The 18,419-nt window shown below is 37.6% G+C and overlaps 2 protein-coding genes across 5 annotated transcripts; both read right to left on the reverse strand.

Annotated features, from left to right (window-relative positions):
- Window positions 1–1,230: 1,230 nt before the first annotated feature.
- On the reverse strand, window positions 1,231–5,650 carry GNG11 (G protein subunit gamma 11). The gene is made up of 2 exons (XM_058725079.1): window positions 5,150–5,650; window positions 1,231–1,655 (listed from the first exon to the last, which is right to left on the reverse strand). Exons 1-2 carry the CDS (start codon window positions 5,243–5,245, stop codon window positions 1,530–1,532), a joined length of 222 nt encoding a protein of 73 aa, XP_058581062.1. The 5' UTR covers window positions 5,246–5,650; the 3' UTR covers window positions 1,231–1,529.
- A 2,616-nt stretch (window positions 5,651–8,266) lies between these two features.
- GNGT1 (G protein subunit gamma transducin 1) lies at window positions 8,267–17,417 on the reverse strand. 4 transcript variants are annotated; one of them, XR_009260467.1, is made up of 5 exons: window positions 17,284–17,417; window positions 17,090–17,195; window positions 12,421–12,631; window positions 11,155–11,355; window positions 8,267–9,461 (listed from the first exon to the last, which is right to left on the reverse strand). XR_009260467.1 is itself a non-coding variant. In XM_058725077.1 (3 exons), exons 2-3 carry the CDS (start codon window positions 17,183–17,185, stop codon window positions 12,503–12,505), a joined length of 225 nt encoding a protein of 74 aa, XP_058581060.1. In that variant the 5' UTR covers window positions 17,186–17,195; window positions 17,284–17,417; the 3' UTR covers window positions 12,355–12,502. The 4 variants fall into 4 exon arrangements, 2 of the variants coding, with proteins under 2 accessions (XP_058581060.1, XP_058581061.1); XR_009260468.1 differs by lacking the exon at window positions 11,155–11,355; XM_058725077.1 differs by lacking the exons at window positions 8,267–9,461; window positions 11,155–11,355 and having other exon boundaries at window positions 12,355–12,631.
- Between the last annotated feature and the right edge of the window lie 1,002 nt (window positions 17,418–18,419).

Consider the following 18,419-nt stretch of genomic DNA (forward strand, 5'->3'; position numbering starts at 1 on the left):
CAACACTTGGAAAACAGAAGGAAACTGAAGGAAATAGTCCCTGCTCTTGTTTTGCTGTAACCTGCTCTTTCAAAAGCCTGGAGCATCCTGTTCCCTCTCAGAGAGGGAAAGAAAAGTAATTTTAGAGCGAGGAGGTTGCTATGCTTTAGGAAGCTGCTAGAGGTCACAGATGCCTCTCTGGTTTGATAAGGTATGGGTCTAGGCAAGAGAAAAAACCTAGTCAAGGAGAAATCTGGGCTTCTGGTGTCACATTTAAAATTGCAAGGCAAGGTAACAACTAAGCCCATTTGAATGGAACTAACCTGTAAGGGTTGTGCTGGTCTTTCTTTTGGCTGAAACCTTGAGCAATTTCCATTCAACAGAATGGGGGTGGGGGGAAATGCTCAAAGAAGAAAGGTCCCTTTCTTTGAGGTCAGTGCTACGGGTGCCTTCATAAAGTACTTGAGTGGGTCATGTACCTTGGTGCATTGCACACAGGGGTTAAAACTATAGCAGCTACCATCCTTCCATGAAATGTTAAGCCATGGGCCAGAGAAGGTTATTTGCAACACCTATCACTGACAAAGGCTGAATGGTCAAACTATGTGAAGAATGCCTACAGATTGATGAGAAGTAAAAGCTAATTTTAGAAAGGGAAAAAGTCTACCTGGTCCCTTTGGAGGAGAAGAAAAGGCGGTATGGTTGGCCTGGGCTTGCTGGAAAAGGCTGGTTAGAGTAGGTGCAGAGCCAAGTGTCCATGCCAATGCCACAGAGCTGGAGTGTCGCCATACCCAGGACCTGCAGATCTTGTGGGAGATGCAGCTCCCCGAGGAGGGACATACCAGTGCTGACCTTCTGGGTATTTCTCCAGCACCCCAAACCTGGCCCTTTCCCAAGGCCACTATTGCAGCAACACTTTGAACAAAATCTGCCTGATGATAAACCTGGGAAGCACTAAAGTGGCTCCTGACTCAGAGACTCCAGCTCCTGTCAATGTTAGGAATTCTATTCACTCCGTTCCCTAAAAGTTACAATTAGGTAAAAAACATCCCAGGAGTCAGAATTCAGCACTGTAAACCAACCGAGATTTGAAGTAGAGAGAGCTGGATTGGAGACCTGATCAAATCATCTAAACTTTTGATACATGTCCCAAGCACGTGACAGGTTAAGGGGAAAAACATAAAAGTAAATGCAAAAAACAAACACAGAAACAAAACAAAGAAAACTAAAACACTTTTTAAATCACCAACAGGCATTTTCCAGAGATAAAACTTTATTTAAGGCATCAAGCAATACACTGAAAAGAGGTGAGTCACGCACAAGTAATGTCCTTATTTCCATAATTGTATGTTTGATACTCTCTGCCCTCTTGAAAAGGGTGTGTAGTTAGCAAAGATGAGAAACAGTTTTTATACATAATCATATCAATAGAAGTGTTTAAGAAAGTCTTTAAATTTTGTTTTTCTTTCTTTGAAAAGAATTTTGGTTTTATTTCAGAAAACCAAAACAAGCTAGTTCTTCTACTCAGGATGAAATTTCTCTCCAGTTATTTATGAAATAATACAGCTGCCTTTCTCTTTAAAAGGATTCTTGTCTTCTGGAATTCCTTTCACAAGAGGATCCTCTCCAGAACGTTCTTCAATATAGTTCTTTATTTCTTCAGAACATTTAGACACCTTAAGAAGAAAAAAAAAAAAAAGAATGAATTAGGTCAGGATCATCTACACTTTAGTGAAATTAATTTAATTGAGTACAGCCAGCACTTTAAAAAACGAAATAATATGAAAATATTAGCACAAAGTATGTGTAATACATATGCTACATATGAATGACACAGTCTAAAATACATTTCTCACTATGGTGAGGGCCAAAAAGTTTGAAAGTCACCATATTAAACAGATCATCCCCAGCAATTTCTATCCATTGTGCCTCATATGACTTCCTGCCACTGCTAAAATACAATTATGGTGTATCCATAATATTTTAGGAACTGAAACATACCCCGTTTTCAATTTCCCATGCTAATGAACAGGTGCAGTAATAGATAATCCCCAAATGTTTTGGGCTGCATCCTGCCAAAATTCTCACTTACTATGGGCGTGTGCCATGTTCTGCAATTTTACAAAATGATGGAAACACTGGAGAAGGCCTGATGCTGGGAAGGTGGAGGTTGCCTATTCATACCATTTGTGTCTCTATTCAGAATCCCTTCCCACTGCTGGAGGGCAATGATCATAACAACAGATTTATCTGAGGTTTATTAGGCTTATCTGAGACTCTTGTGTTTATGTAATTAGTTGAAACTTTTCCTACAAAGGAGAAAGGATTGAATACTTTCCTCAGAAACTCTATCCTTTAGAAACAGGTTGCATGAATGAGTTTTAAAAAGAAAAAGGAATAAAAAGGAAAGGAAAAGAAGGACTAGTGTCTTAGTGAAGGTCTGCATGATGAATAAGAAATTAGAAGTAAAAATTACAGAAGCTCTAGCAAATTCTAATATAGACTTCTTAACCCTAAGAAACTGTTCCCATTGAGTTTATAATCTAGATTAGCAATCTTCAAATTGTTTCAATGGTAATCACTAAAACACGTTTGCATAATTATCCCCAAATGCATATAATTATAAATAATATGTAATTATTTACTTATAAATAAGCACAGATGCTACTGTGTTAATACATAATGCATAATTATAAAACATAAACTGGAAACTGTCAAATGATGAGGCTTAAAATCTAACCAAAAGTAGAAATTGTAATATCTTACTCCCATACCCCAAAGATTCTTTGCACACAATGTAAAGACCACTGTTCTAAAAAATTAAAACTAGCTGATGTAGTTATATGACTTAAAATGTGGAGAAATAACCAACTATTCAAGTGCCACCCTCTCAGGTGACAACTGCTTTTATTTGTTGTTGACACTTATAGTGCATGCATTTTATGTGAATTGTCAGAAGTACAGATACAAGTATCCATAACCTGGGGTCTGTCTCCCCAGAGCTGTTTGTGGATAAGATTAGAGTTCCCCCAAATTGTGTCTTTCTCACAGAGGCTTCTTCATTAAGTTTCCGAAGAGATCTGCAGCCTCTGAAAGTGAATAATTACTCCTCTGAGCATTTCCTTCCACGATCAAGAAGATAGGTTTGAACAATTAGCTGGAGGCAGAATTCAGCCTGTGAATTTTGTGTCCTTGGCCTGAGCAGAGCACACAGCTCAGACATGTACAATTTATTGACAGAATAATGAACTGGGCATCAGAACACATGTGTTTCAGTAAGTGCTCTATTATTATCTCTGAGGTCTTAAATAAGAAGGTGTTTAGCCTCCTTGGGATTCAGTTTTTTATCCTTAAAAGTGAAAGCACAGAAGGATCTCTAAGAACCATAATGTTTGTATAGCACTAATACTCTATAATTCAAAGTGTCTGATAACATATGTTTGCGTATTATTATTAGGATTTAGACACCTCTCCTTGTATCCCCTAAGGCTATCCCTCATGTTTTCTTCGCCCTCGGCATACACTTGGAGTTGGAAAACAGATCCAGCAGGGTGTGTCCTAAAGAGTGGAGGTGGGGAGCTGCCAGGGAGGAACAGGGTAATGAATGATACCTTTAATTTCCACACAGTCAGCTGCACCCAGGCTCCTGCCCGATTTCTAATTTGAAGCTTAAAATACCTAGAAGACATTTGTCTCTTTTTCTCCTGTAAGTTCTGCACACTCTGTTACTAGGATATTACAACTTTGTACAATGCTTTACTTCAGTATATGCAACTCTGTTTAATATGTAACCTCTACGAAGCAGTGTGTGAAAAAAATCTAAGCGGCCAACACATACTGCACTGTGCCATCCACAAAATGGGTCCCTTAAAGTTTCAATAAATTACCCTATTGTGTGGGTCTTATGACTTTGTTTTTTTTCCCTTAAACACAGCAGTATTTTTAAAGCTACAAAAACTTTGAACAAGGATAGAAGTAACTTTGCACTCCAAAATCTAGGAAGCATAGGGATTTGGAGGTTAAATTTGAGAAAAGAAATGCACAAAGAGTAAAACTCAAAAACACCTGCATCTTCCAATTATTACTCAAAATGTTCATCCTGAGTAACAGGACTGTGTCATGAATAGATTTACTATAAGTAGAGCAGGAAAGCAAGCGAGCATATTTACCATACCTACTTAATTTCCATTTTTTCCTTAATTTTTTCTAGTATTAAAGCACAGAAAAATGAAATTAATCTATTTTTATTTTTATTTTTTTGCTGGGGAGAAAGGATTAGAGCATTTCCTTTAAAAAATATTTATCCTCAAACCTATTCCCGGACTACAGGTTGCCTGATTGAGGAAAAAAGGAAGAAATGCATGCTCATAATACCAGTAAGAAATTGAAGTAAAATTTACAAAATCTCCAACAAATTTCAGTGGAGACTTCTGAACACCGAGGCATATGTTCTCACTGAATTTGTAATCCACTTTAGTGGTCTCTAAGATTTTTAATCATGATCACTAAAAAGAGTTTTCAAATGCACATCAGTATATATATTATTACTTATATATGTGTAAAAATGCTGTATTCGTTCATTGTGCGTCCTTCTAAAACAAAGTGGAAAGTATAAAGGGATGAGAGTTACAAACAAATAAAAATAGGAATTGTAAGATTTTGTTTCCAAGCTCCAGTGAACTGTTCATTGCATACCTCTGGAGAGGCCTCCTGAAATTCAAAACTATGTAATTCAAATTACCTAAATTGTGATGAATTAAATACTGATAAAACAAAAACACCTTTAAATACCAGTCTTTCCCTTAATGAAAAAGATCAAGGAATGAAATAGCCATCTGCCTTCTTCCTATAATTTGAGTTTTTAAAACCAACTAACAGCGGGCAGAATTTTGTTGTCCATGGTCCCCCATTCTAGGCTCAGATGCTCTGACAGTTGGCTTTGAATTAACTCATGGGATCCTTGCGCTCTCCTTTCCCTCTTGTGATTTCCCCACATCAACTGGCAGTTGCCAGGTACAACCAAAGCCCCACTTCAAGAGACGCTGGTGGGGGGGCGGGGAGGGGTGAGAAACCAAAGAACAAAAAAGCTGTACTGTTTTACTGTAACAAACCAGGCAAAACCACCCTTGGTTCATTTCAGAGAAGGGAATAACATTCTGAGACAATTTACCTGTTGCCTCTGCAATTTCACTTCTTTGCGCAGTTGCTCAACTTCCATCTTCAGCTTTTCCTTTTCTGGCAAATCTTCAATGTGAAGGGCCGGCATTTTCAGCCCAGAGCTGGGCCCGAGGACTGCTCTGCAAGTGGAGTGGCTGGAAGTGCGGCGAACCAGGGCGCGTCCCCAAGTAACTGTGGTGCCCGCGCACCCCGCCCTCAGGCTCAGGACGGGACCGCCTCCCCGAGGTGGCCCCCAGAGCCCTGAGCGCTCAGCTGTCCCCGGGTCTTCTCCACGTGCTGGCCCTGCCCAGCGCCCTGGGATCTCTCTAGGGCTCCCACGACCCCGGGTGGCCGGGCCCTGCGAGCCCGGGGACGGTAGAGTTGGGAGGGAGCTTGAGAAGCTCGGTGCTGCGGGATCTCCGGGCGGGATGCTGGCCCTCTGCCGGCTCTCGAGTCGGCCACGCCCGCGCGGGACAGGCCAGGGCTGCGGCTGGAGGGTTGGGGCTGCACTAACCCACTTTCCTGGAGAAACAACTGTAAAGTTTTACTTTTTGTTCCTTTTTTGTTTTGTTTTGTTTTCCGTTTCCAAGTCACATCCGGGTTTTGTTTGTGAAGCAAGAAAAGGAGGACACTACCCTGCAGGAAATAACGACCCTTCACCTCTCCAAGAGTTTCAAAAATATACAGCATGTTCCTTTTCCCCAGTTAATATACATGTGTACTGTGGGAAATGTGAACGCTTAAGAAAAGGCCCAAGAGGAAAGTGAAACTGACCTGTAATCTCAGAAACACCCACCACGTCTGTTGATAGACCCAGTCGGTTGTGTGCCTGATACATATTTACACATTGGGGGATCGAGGAGTCATTGGGATGTGAATATTGTTTACAACTTGCAGGACCATTTTCTGGCAATCGTCTGCATCCTCCACAGCAGAGTTTTTGTTCTTTCTTTAGCGGAATGTTTTGTAATGATTTAGTGGACACGCGGATGATACTAGAGAAGACAGAAGCAGCAGTCTTAAAGTTCTTACCAGAAAGTATTTCTCCACTCCCTATCAACCAAGGATTGGGTGACTGTTGACACCATGGGTCTTGAATTCCTGGCTCCAGCACCTTTCTGGACATAGGCAGCAGATTCACTAAGTATTGGTTTCTCCACTATCTGCAAAGCAGTATTCATCTTGCTGCCAGGAAAAGTGTCTGCTATGACAAATGCTTACCTGCAATGTAAGGTTTCCCTTGACTATAAACTAAAGCCTTCTTAATGATGGTCAACAGACGAGAAGAAAAAGCATTAAGGGTAGGAAACCTTCCCAACAGTCAGATATTTCTCTTTTTGGAGATATTACCTCCTGCCTACAGAGCCAGATTCAAGAGTGGTGGCATGAACTGAGTTTTTCAGGGCACTTGACCTGAGACACCCATTGTCACTCCCTGTCTTGTGAGCAGAGGTTTTGTTTGCTCACAATTTCTATGTTCCACCCACTTATCTTCAATGAATATCTTGGAACAAGAAGGACAACAAGCTACTTGGTGATTACTCTGGGTCTAGTCCCGGCTCTGTCCCTGGCTAGCACTGGAAAAGTCCTTTATTTATTTATTTTTTCTGGATTTTGGCTTTCTAATTTATACAATATAGGATGGGGAAGGGGAGAGGTGGATTAGCCAAGGTATGTTTTGTTTCTAATTGTATGTATGTGTCCACATCTGATAAATCACTTTCACAAAGAAAACTGTTTAGGAGTTTCTTTTTCTATATTTGAAATACCACACATTCCAGGATCTCCCAGGCTCAAAGAAGTCAAATCAGCTGCCAAAGTTTTCCCCTGTTAGTAAGCTGTGAGCCAAGACAAAAAACTAACATCTGTCTCCAAAAGCAATTGGTATTTTCTGATTCCCCATTGCTCAGATTTAAAACGTTGGTTAAAAATAACTTAAACAAGTTAGTGAAAGTAGTTAACGTGACCCAAATTAAATAAACTCAGCACCCAAATTAAATAAGTTGTTTAAGTAACTTAATGTATTTCTTTCTGGTCCAAATCATAAAAGCCGAATTATTTTAGCCTGGAAATTTTTTCTCTATGAAATCATCAACTTGCATGCAGTGATAAATATTTATAAAACCACAGTGGTTCTTTCACTTCTTCCACAGTATTATGAAACTTAAATTAGAGATGAAATACATATTATTATTTTTTGTTTTTATTCTTGTCAAATAATGCAGGGTCCTAATATCATATTAAGTTAATTGATTAAACTAAAATGAATTGAGAAATGCTGAAATCCATGACCACACAACATTTTGAAAACTGTCTTGTTTGGTTTTAAATGGTGAGATGCTGGGAACACGTTTTAGAAGAGCATGTAGCCCCCATCCCTAGCATGGAATGTACCTCCCAGACAGCAACCATGGTAAGCAATTTCTTGTGTATTCTCACAGAAATGTTCTACCAACAAAACTGTTTGGATAAACAGATTTTAAAATCCATATCAGTTATATCCAAATGTAATGTTAGCTTTTTACTTATATTTTACATATAAGTAATAGAAGTTATGATTGTTGTGTTTTTTTTTTTACAAAATAGTATGTGTACAAACCATTCTGCAATGAAAATAACAAGTATAACCAGAAAGTAACTTTTATTAGCCCATCATTTTCTGACAAATGCTTTAAAGAAAACTGCTTAAGAAAATTAACCATGTGTTTATTTCCTATCTATCTATCTATCTATCTACCTACCTACCTACCTACCTACCTACCTATATATCATGTATCAAACCTTTACACCCAACATGGGGCTCGAACCCATGACCCAGAGTTCAAGAGTCACAAGCTCCACCAACTGAGCCAGCCAGATGCCCCTATTTCTACTTTTAAAGTATAAAAGAGCAAAGACCATGAAATATTTACCTTGACATGCAAAAAAAAAAAAAGAAAAAAAAAAGAAAAAAAGAAAAAAAAAAGAAAAGGAAAAAAAGGAAAGAAAAAAAAATTCTTTGGCTATGTTTCTGAATGTATTAAGTATGTTGTTAAAAATGCATATAAAGGAAACTATATGAGAAAATATCAAGAGTGTTATATTGGAGTTGATTTAATGCTAGGTTGAACTCAAAAAGACCAGGATTCTGGTCTTATTTTATGTTTTGTTTTGTTTTGTTTGTTTTTACAGGACATATATTCTCGCTGCCTCTGTTTTGTTAGTGTAAATAAACTAGGTTATTTCCCAAATTCTGCTCTTCTGGAATTTATAAAGTTCATGATGACTGTTTAGGCCATTAAAATGATGGTTTCTTTAAGGAACATATTTAACAAATATTTGATGCACTTGGTTCATTTTATTTTACTTCAACTTATTATAACAATCCCATGGAAAATTTCACAACTGACCCATTCAACTGTGTGCATAAGCTTCCTTTTCTAGATGGAGATAATATGAAGTAAGAGGATGACCTGTGTCTCATGCTCCAATTATCCTTTTTATTTTTCTGAGAGACAGAGAATGAGCACACTTGAGTGCACTGGGGAGGGACAAAGGGACAGAGAATCTTAAGCAGGCTTCATACCTAGCTTGGGGCCAGTCATGGGCCTCGATCTCATCATCTGAGATCACAACCTGAGTCAAAATCTAGGGGTGCCTTGGTGGCTCAGTCCATTGAGCTTCAGACTCTTAATTTCAGTTCAGGTCATGATCTCATGGTTTGTGAGATCAAGCCCCACCTTGGGCTCTGCGCGGATAGTTCACAGCCTGCTTGGGATTCTCTCCCTCCTTCTTTACCCCTGCCCTGTTCGTGCTCTCTCTCTCAAAAATAAAAATTAAAAAAAAAAAAAAGAGTCAGATGCTTAATCGACTGAGCCACCCAGGTGCCCCTAATGCTCCAACTATCTTAACAACTACTTATAATTCATATCAAATATGATTTATCAATTGTGCTTATACAAGACTTTAATTTCCATTTAACTGGTCATTCTTATTACTCATTTTACTGTTTTCCTCATGTTAATATTGTTTTAAGAATTTAGGAAGTTTGATATTAGCCTTGTTTTCAAATCTGGCTCTAATCGAATCAGTCCAAATTAGAATAACTGTTTTTTTTTTTCTTGCTAAAGCTTAAACTCACTTATGTGTACAAAATACCCTCAAAGTGCAAGTATCTCAAATGGTATATACTGCAGTATGTATACTTAACTCATTCTCACTACTGGTCCCAGGAAGTTTTGTTGAAGAGCCAAATGCTAAGGCTATGCCAGGAGTCTCTTTTGTTTCCCTGTAATCTTACCTCATTCCTTTTTACCTAGTAATCCATGGTCCTGAAATAACAACTTCTGGAAAGAAAAAAAAAAAAAAAAAAAGGTCACTCACTGTTGTAGCTGTATAGCCTGTGGAACAGTCATGATTATCACATCCTTCTTCCTAAACCATCTTTCTCTGTCACTCCTTTCTATGATTTTTATCTTATTCCAACTTCTGCAGATAATCTGTATTTTTTTTAAGTTTTTTAATTTATTTTCAGAGAGAAAGAGTGCAAGTGGGGGAAGGGGCAGAGAGAGAAGGAGACAGAGAATCTCAAGCAGGTCTGCACTGTCAGCACCAAGCCTGACGTGGGGCTCGAACTCATGAAACCATGAGATGATGACCTGAGCCAAAACCAAGAGTCGGACACTTAACCAACCGAGCCACCCAGGTGTGCTGACAATCTGTATTTTTAAGCAATACGAATGTTACCCTACTGTCGATTTATTCCTCAATTAAGCTAATAAGAATTCTGAATTATCCAATATAAAAAGTATTACCCTTTCCTGCTTTTAATTGAACACTTAGTCAATTAAATTGTAGAGACAATTTATTAGTTGGTATGGCAGTTTCAATAATAAACAGAGCGTCTGGCTTGGGGAATTTACAATACAGAATTGAGATCAAGACAACCATACCAACTGTAATAAGAGAAAGCAAAGCGATGTTAAATGAGTTAAAAGATTTACAGAATACTCTTGGGATGGAGTGAGGGACAGAAAAGATAGTTTTTAGTGAGTCTCAGAAAGGAGTAGGATTCAAAAGGCTGAAGTGAGTTAGAGAAGAGGACATTTCAGGTGGAGAGATCAATACGACTAAAACTGCAGAAGGTGGGGAAATGGGGTGTCATGTCAGTGGTCATTTAATAGTTAAGTTTGTTGGCTACAGGAAATCTCCAAGGTTTATTATAATAGAGGACATTTGCTCATTTGCTCATCTCTATTCTAAGTGATTTTAAATTTTCATATAAGAATCCATCCTATGCTCTCATTTTATACATGAAAAAAACTCATGATGTTCAAAGAGTTGAAGTAGAAAGTGGACAAACCAAAGCTTTAACTTAGAATTATCTGGCTCTCAGATCTATTTCCAGTTGTTAGAGATGTTAGTTAGGACCATGCATGTAGAGATGTTGGTTAGGATCATGCGTGTTACTAAGTGCCATAGCAAGGACTCTGTATTTTTTTAATCAGGGGGAAAAAATAAATGGAACACTTAATAAACATTAATTTGCATCAAACTGCACATGGAAAAACCCTTGAGATGGACCACAATTAAAGAAGTAAAACAAGTAAAATATATAGTATGCTAGATGGTGGTGGGAGCTATGGAAGAAAATAGAGTGGAACACGAAGACAGGCAGTGCTGAAGGGGTGCTTGGAAAGGAGTTTTATAATTTTAAACAGGGGAAAAGAGCTTCTGCTAAGGAAAGGGTAGTTTATCCAATAGTTTATCCTGGAATCCCTTAATACCGAAAGCATGTCTATATGTGATAGAGTGTGTTGTTAACCATGCAGCCAGAGATCCGGAGTCTGGGCCTGAGAAACTCGCCAATTCACTTCTCTGAGCCTGGATTTCCTCTATTTCAAAATGAAAGGGTTGAGCAGGAGTCAGCAGATCTTTGCTGAGCATTTACTACCACCAGAGTGGGAAAACACCATGCTAGGAGCCAAACTTGGGACCACATTGACATTCCCTTCCAGACCAAATAAAGATAATTCTTACCTTGTTTTTAAAATGGATGACAGGGGTGCTTGGGTGGCTCATTCAGTTGCGTGTCTGATTTTGGCTCAGGTCATGATCTCAGTGTCCGTGAGTTCAAGCCTTGCGTTGGGCTCTGTGCCGACAGCTCAGAGCCTAGAGCCTGCTTCAGATTCTATGTCTCCCTTTCTCTCTGCCCTTCCCCTGCTTGTGCTCTGTCTCTCTCTGTAACTCAAAAATAAATTAGTATTTTTTAAAAATTTTCAAAAAATGGATGACAATCAGTGTGCCTGGGTGGCTCAGTCAGTTGAGTGTCCAAATCTTGATTTCAGCTCAGGTCGTGATCCCAGGGTCCTTGGATCAAGGCTCATGTCAGGCTCTATGCTGTGCGTGGAGCCCGCTTAAGATTCTCTCTCTTTCTCTCTCTCCCTGCCGCTCTCCCTCTCCCATAAGTAATTAAAATAAAACAAAAAGAACATTAATTAACATTTCCTTGTATTCTGATCACTGACGTATCCAAAAATAGCACTGTACGTGTGAGATAGGATAAGGAAACAGTAACAATAAAAGTAGTTTCCAAGTTGGGGTAATAAACACTCATCATTTGTTACAGAAACAGAGGCAAATTATCTTAGTCATTAGCACAAAGGTAGTGAGATTTGGCTTATGTCAACTCAATAAGATGCCAGGAGGAAACTGATTAGGAAGACGATGCAGAACAAAGCTATTTTTCTACCATTTTGCTCTTACACTGCTATAGGAAAAAGGACCGTATTGGTGACAGTCTTCTTAGAGATGGGATGGAATAGCACGTATCTTAAAGGATTCTGGATATGCATCTAGTTCCTTTCTCAGTAACACTAGTTAACACTTGTTGGGTCTTACTGTGTGTCAGGTGGTACACTAAATGCCGTAATCACTCTAGTGTAATATTTAACCCCAAGTAAAAGGGGATAGAACCATTATTCTTTCTTTCCTACAGCAGAAGAAACTGAGATTTAAAAAGATTAAGTAACTTATCCAAAGTCAGAGAGGCAGTGAAGTGCCAGGGCCAGAACTTTCTGGCTTCTTATGACGTTTCCTCAGGAACTGCGCTGCGAGATCATGATCTGAGACAGTCACTTACCCGACTGAACCACCCAGGCGCCCCATGAAACAGTAGGTATCATTAAAAGAAAAAGGTCAATCAAAATTCACTGTACTAAACAGTTGAAGAAAAACAGATTTATACATTATCACATCCCAGTTTTTATTTAAAGTTTATATTTACAAATTTAAAGCTTTACGTACATGCTTAATAGAATTCTTATATATAACCAAAAACTAGTACTGTCATTAAAGCTCAAGATATTCCAAGGATTTTTTTTTTTTCTTATGAAATCACACAGCCTCCTTTGAGCTCCTTGAAGGGATTTTTGTCCTCTGGGATACCCTTTACTAGTGGATCTTCGCCAGATCTTTCTTCAACATAATCCCTTACTTCTTCACAACATTTGGAGACCTTAAAGGAAAAGAGAAAGAAATAACACATTTGGTTCAATACAAATGCTGCAGAATCCAAGAATGTTTATTATAATTTTTGTGTTCTTTTAAATGTGGTTCTGCTTTCCGCCAATGCGTATGTACTTTCTAGGAGAGAAGAAGGAATAGCTGTTCACCAGAGTGAACACTGATTGAATATTTTTCCTCTTTCCAAAAATGTGACCTGTAAAGGTGGAAGGGAATGAATAATTGTTAAATTCCAGGCTTATCACTCTTCCTGGATTCTCAGAAGTATACACATGTAATGTTATTTTAAACTCATTTACAATGATTGATGATGACAGTGCATTAGAAGGTGACCTCCAAAAGGTCAGGGACCTTTGGCTGATTTGTTCACATGTATCGAGAACACAGACTGCATTTAGTTGGTGCTCCATAAATAAGTATTTGTTGAACTGAGTTATTTTTTTTTATGAGATTGATCTTCCCTCATATGCACTATTATAATAATGAGTTCATGAAAAATCAGGCTTTAGTACTTTAATGGGCTCAGCCAGAGCCTGAATGATCCATGTAACATTTAACCCACTTTTTAGAGTCAATGTTCTATAACATATATAAATACAAATATGTGTGTGTGTGTGTGTGTGTGTGTGTGTGTATGCATGCATATGCATGCATATATACACAGGATCAAGTTATCATTCCTTTTAACTTTCAGCTTGTTTCCTTTTCACTTAATACATCATTCATGAAATTAACATGAAACTACTTCATTTCCGACAGCCCATTAGGTGGCCATTCCATAAGCTATCTAGGTATTGTATTTTTTTAATAAAATATTTATGCTATTTTTATATGAAAATTTCCAGCAACATTAGATATAAGACTTAAGATTACTTTTTAACTCTGTAAACTCATTATGTACATATTAGAAAACATCATTCCTAACTGAGGCAAAACCTTGGTCAGATGGCTCCTTCAATTGGAGTTTATATACAATTTTAAAATATGCAGTAATTCAGATTCACATTTGTTCTTTCTCAAAACTAGGACTTAGATTCACTTTATATATATATATTTTTTTTTAATTTTATTTTTTTTATTTTTTAAAATTTATATCCAAGTTAGCATATAGTGCAACAATGATTTCAGGAATAGATTCCTTAGTGTCCCTTACCCATTTAGCCCATCCCCCCTCCCACAACCCTTCCAGTAACTCTCAGTTTGTTCTCCATATTTAAGTCTCTTCTGTTTTGTCCCCCGCCCTGTTTTTATATTATTTTTGTTTCCCTTCCCTTACATTCATCTGTTTTGTCTCTTAAAGTCCTCACATGAGTGAAGTCATATGATTTTTGTCGTTCTCTGACTAATTTCACTTAGCATGATACCCTCCAGTTTCATCCACATAGTTGCAAATGGCAAGGTTTCATTCTTTTTGATTGCTGAGTAATACTCCATTTTATATATATACCACATCTTCTTTATCCATTCATCCATCAATGGACCTTTGGGCTCTTTCCATACTTTGGCTATTGTTGATAGTGCTGCTATAAACATGGGGGTGCATGTAGATTCACTTTTTTTTTATACTTCTCCAAACACCAGCTTTTTGGGCCCCAATCAGATGTCAGGAATAGAGGTTTAACTGCTGTCCTAATTCTGGAGTCAGTGAGGGGTTGGTTTTGACAATGTCTAACTAGGATCTGGGGCTACAAGGAGCAATAAATTACCCAAAACCCATGTGAGTGTGTTGTTCAAAATGTATTTCAGTGAAGCTTATTATAAGTATAGATAGTTTAATATAGGATTATATGGCATTGTGGAAAGCATGGACTCGATTCGGGCCACTCCAGGTCTGAATTTTGGCTCTACCCACTTACCCACAATAGACCCTTAGTTAGGAGAGTTCACCCAAGGTTTAGTTACTTCATCTACGAAATAGGAACAGCAACACTAGTTCCATTAAGTTCCCAGCATACAACAGATTCTCAATCAAATGGCAGCTATTTTTAGCTATTACCACAAAGATTATCTTCAATCTTTGCCCAATGAATTGACATATAGTCATTGCAAATCTGTCCTCTAAAAGTGGGATGCAAGCAGTTGTCTTATTCTGACAATAGTGCCTTGATAGCAAAAGAGGTTGAGGCATATTACGAACTAGTCTGGGTAGTTTAATTTAAATAATAATTTAAAAAGTAGTAATAATAGCAGAAAAAACTTGCTATGTCCTAGGTATTGTTTTCAGAGCTTTATATATATTATCCCATTTATTCCTCCCAATTGTCCTCTGAATTACATTTTGTTACTATTCCCATTGTACAGAAAATATCTCAGGTGAGTGTTCCACAGAGAGAAAGCTGTGGAGCCAGAATCTGAGCCAGGGATATGGTTCCAGTATCTATCCACTGGACCATACTATAAGGATGCTATACCATCCTGTATCAGAAATGTCGGTTCAGGACCTAAAATTTCTGTGTGTGTGTGTGTGTGTGTGTGTGTGCATGTAGGTTGTATGTAGGTGTGTGTGGTTTGGGCAGTGTGGTATTAAATTAGTTTGACTTCCAAGAGCGAGGAGACATTAAGTAGTAGGGAAAAGGAACCCCCAAACCTGACAGATGGTAAGATGTATGTGATGTTTACCCAAAATAAAAAAAAAAATTAAAATTCCCAGGTGAGCTTGCCATAAGTGAATAATAAACATGAACACAACCAAATTGCCTTCAAAACAATAATCCTGAGGATATAAGTAATCAAACAGCTTTTGGATGTTTCAAGTAAGAAAAAAGAACTTTCCTTTATGCCAAAAGTTTATGTTTCCTAAATTATAAAGATTTTAACTTTTTTGTTGTGAGTTCCAAGCTCTTCTTGATATTTATAAATTTAATTTTTTTTTACAACAAAATATGTCTTGCCTGTATGGAAAGGGCAACAGGGGAGTTTGAGACAATTATAAAGGGGAAAAAAATCCTCCAAATTCCCATATGTATTGGGAGTAAGAGTTTTGAGCAAAATACAAAGATAATGCAAACTACTCCCCACTTTTTTTCTCTGGCTTGATAAAACAAATGTTTGAAAAAATATAAAATATACTCTTATTATTCATGGAGGAGTTTTTGTTCTACTTACTTTCCTAAAATGAAGAGATTTAAAATACATATCTACATCTTCCAAGCTTCAGTCACTGTTTGCTTGGAGGAAACTTTTATTCCTTTGCCATTTCTGGTCCTTTTAACAGCAGAGAACTCTTGGTATCCGTTTCCAAGATCTGTCATATGTTTTTAGGAGGAACGAGTGAGTTCTTGTGCTTGAACTCATTTTTGTTTGCAAAGAAGGAATAGAATGTATTCCTTCATTACTAGCCATGACAGTGCTGGAGGGGATGAGGTTTTGGCTAAAAGTATTTAAACATCAAACTATTGCATTAAATAAAGAGAAGCTTATCAATTTAGAAAAGTAAAAATAAAATGCCTATATGTATTGCTTCACTTTACTGCTTAACTGAAATATGGCCTCTGTCTCATCTTCTTTCTTTCTGCCTCTTTTTCTTTCTTTCTTTCTTTCTTTCTTTCTTTCTTTCTTTCTTTCTTTCTTTCTTTCTTTCTTTCTTTCTTTCTTTCATTTTTAAAACAACTCTATAAAAATGTAAAAAACATTTTTAGCTTAGTGGTCATACTAAAACAGGCTAAAGGCTGGATTTGGCCCATGAAAAATAGTTTGCCGAATCTTTGATTTATAGTCTAATCAAGAGATAATTATGATTACTAACTTTCTTAATCTCTGATGAATTTTTACCCGAACAGTTTATTTTTAACTACATTGCGCTTCTCCAGTAAATGGTGTGGGGGAGGACAAATAATTTCCCCTCTACTCTTTTAGATTCTTGGCTGAGACACCCCTGTAATAAAAAAAGGCAGATTAACAGGAGAAAAACGCACAGAAATTTAATAACGTGTACCTCCTGTATACATGGGAGAGACCCAGGAGAATGAATAACCTCTCCAAAATGACCTAAGATATCCCATTAAATACTACCTCCAGCTGAAGACAAAAGATGTTGGGGGATATGGGGAGCAGGCCAGTTATGGGAGGTTTCCAGGAAAAGCAGTCATCAAAAACCCACTTAAATCAAGTGGACTTAAGTCCTTGCCTTCTCTACTGATATGAGTTTCTAGAGATTTAGAGTCTTCTCTAAATCCTAAGTCTCTAAATGCCTTCTCAGAAGAAGACACCCTTACAAATGGAGAGTTCTCTTATAACTGTAAACGTCTCTTACAAAAGGGCAGCTTTTACTTGGTTTCCAGAGCTTCTCTACTATCTGCTGTTTCTTAAAAATAATCAGCCTAAAATAATGCTTATGCCAAAGGAACATATTTTGGGGTGGCAAATTCTGCTCCCCTGCAATGGTTTCTGACCCAGTATTCCTACTATATCTACAGTTTAAAATAAAATTCAAAAGAGAACAGCAGTTTACCAGCATTCTTTCCAGTGTTACTTCTTTCTTGAGCTGGTCGACTTCCATCTTCAATTTGTCCTTTTCCGTCAGGTCCTCAATATTGATCACTGGCATCTTTTGCCTGCTGAAAAAATAGATAGTTTGTGCACCTGAATTGCTGGCCTTTGTTTAAAGCCAATGTTAGCCAACACTTCCCTCCACTCTTAACTTACTAAGTGAATTCTTTCTTTGTTTTAGTTTTCTGTGATAATGGATTTCTTATGAACGCTCTCTGAACAATTCTAGCACTACACGCTAGCCTTGCAATTTTAAAGCTCCTTTATAATCTTCACTAATATGATTAAACCAAGCATTGGACTCTAAACACCTGCTAGTAGGTTTGTGGGGAGAGGTCAGTTTAATCATATGTAATCTTCAACACCAAAAGCCTCTCTTTTTCCCTGTTTTTTTTTTTTTGACACAATTTAAAAGTTTGGGTTTCCAACCTTCTTCTCCAACACCAAAGCCCTCCATCATATGATTTATGCCATTTAAATTAGTTTGAGGTCATTTTGAGGACTGCCCATTAATCCCCTAAATCGCTAGAGTACTTAATCTGGTATTAACAGAGAACCATACAAAAACTGTTATTATGAGTTCTTTATAAATAATAGATTGAACTATGAACCAATAGAGTAGAAATACAGCAAACAATCTTATTAATCAAAAATAAACTAGCATGTTACTCTAAACAATACTTGGAAGTGTGTAATAACTGTCAATGCATTGGATAACAATGATGAGCAAATGGACCAGGTTAAAGGTAGCATAGTGGGTCTGATCTACGGATGCTCATCATAGAAGAAGGATCTTTTGCACTCTCAGAAATCTCTTCTCCTTGATTTTATCAGTGGGCAAAGGGGAAGATAAGCAACTGTCCAGTTGCTGGAACTGTCCAGTTCCGTATGCAACTGTCTGGAAAATATTTCATTGTAGCCAAGTGGCATCACTTATAATCTCTCCTTTTTTGGTCCTCTCTTTTTCTCCTTTGTCTCCCTGGTCCAATTTTTATAATGACATATTTTTATTAAAGTAGACACATTCAGGTCACATGCTATTTCAGCAAACATTGTACATCTACATAAAAATATTCTGCTAATAATTTATCAGAAATTAACTTATTTCCCTATGCTTACACAGTGTTATCATTTCTAAAACCTTTGAGGAAACATTATTTCCTTTCTCAGTCTTATAATAGACTGTTGTTCTCTGGGAAATTGACATTTTATTTATTTATTTTTTAAGTTTCAGTTTTTATTTATTTGAGAGAGAAACAGCATGAGTGGGGTTGGGTCAGAGAGAGGGAGAG

Source organism: Neofelis nebulosa, chromosome 4, assembly GCF_028018385.1.
Source record: "Neofelis nebulosa isolate mNeoNeb1 chromosome 4, mNeoNeb1.pri, whole genome shotgun sequence".
In the NCBI taxonomy this organism is placed as follows: domain Eukaryota; kingdom Metazoa; phylum Chordata; class Mammalia; order Carnivora; family Felidae; genus Neofelis; species Neofelis nebulosa.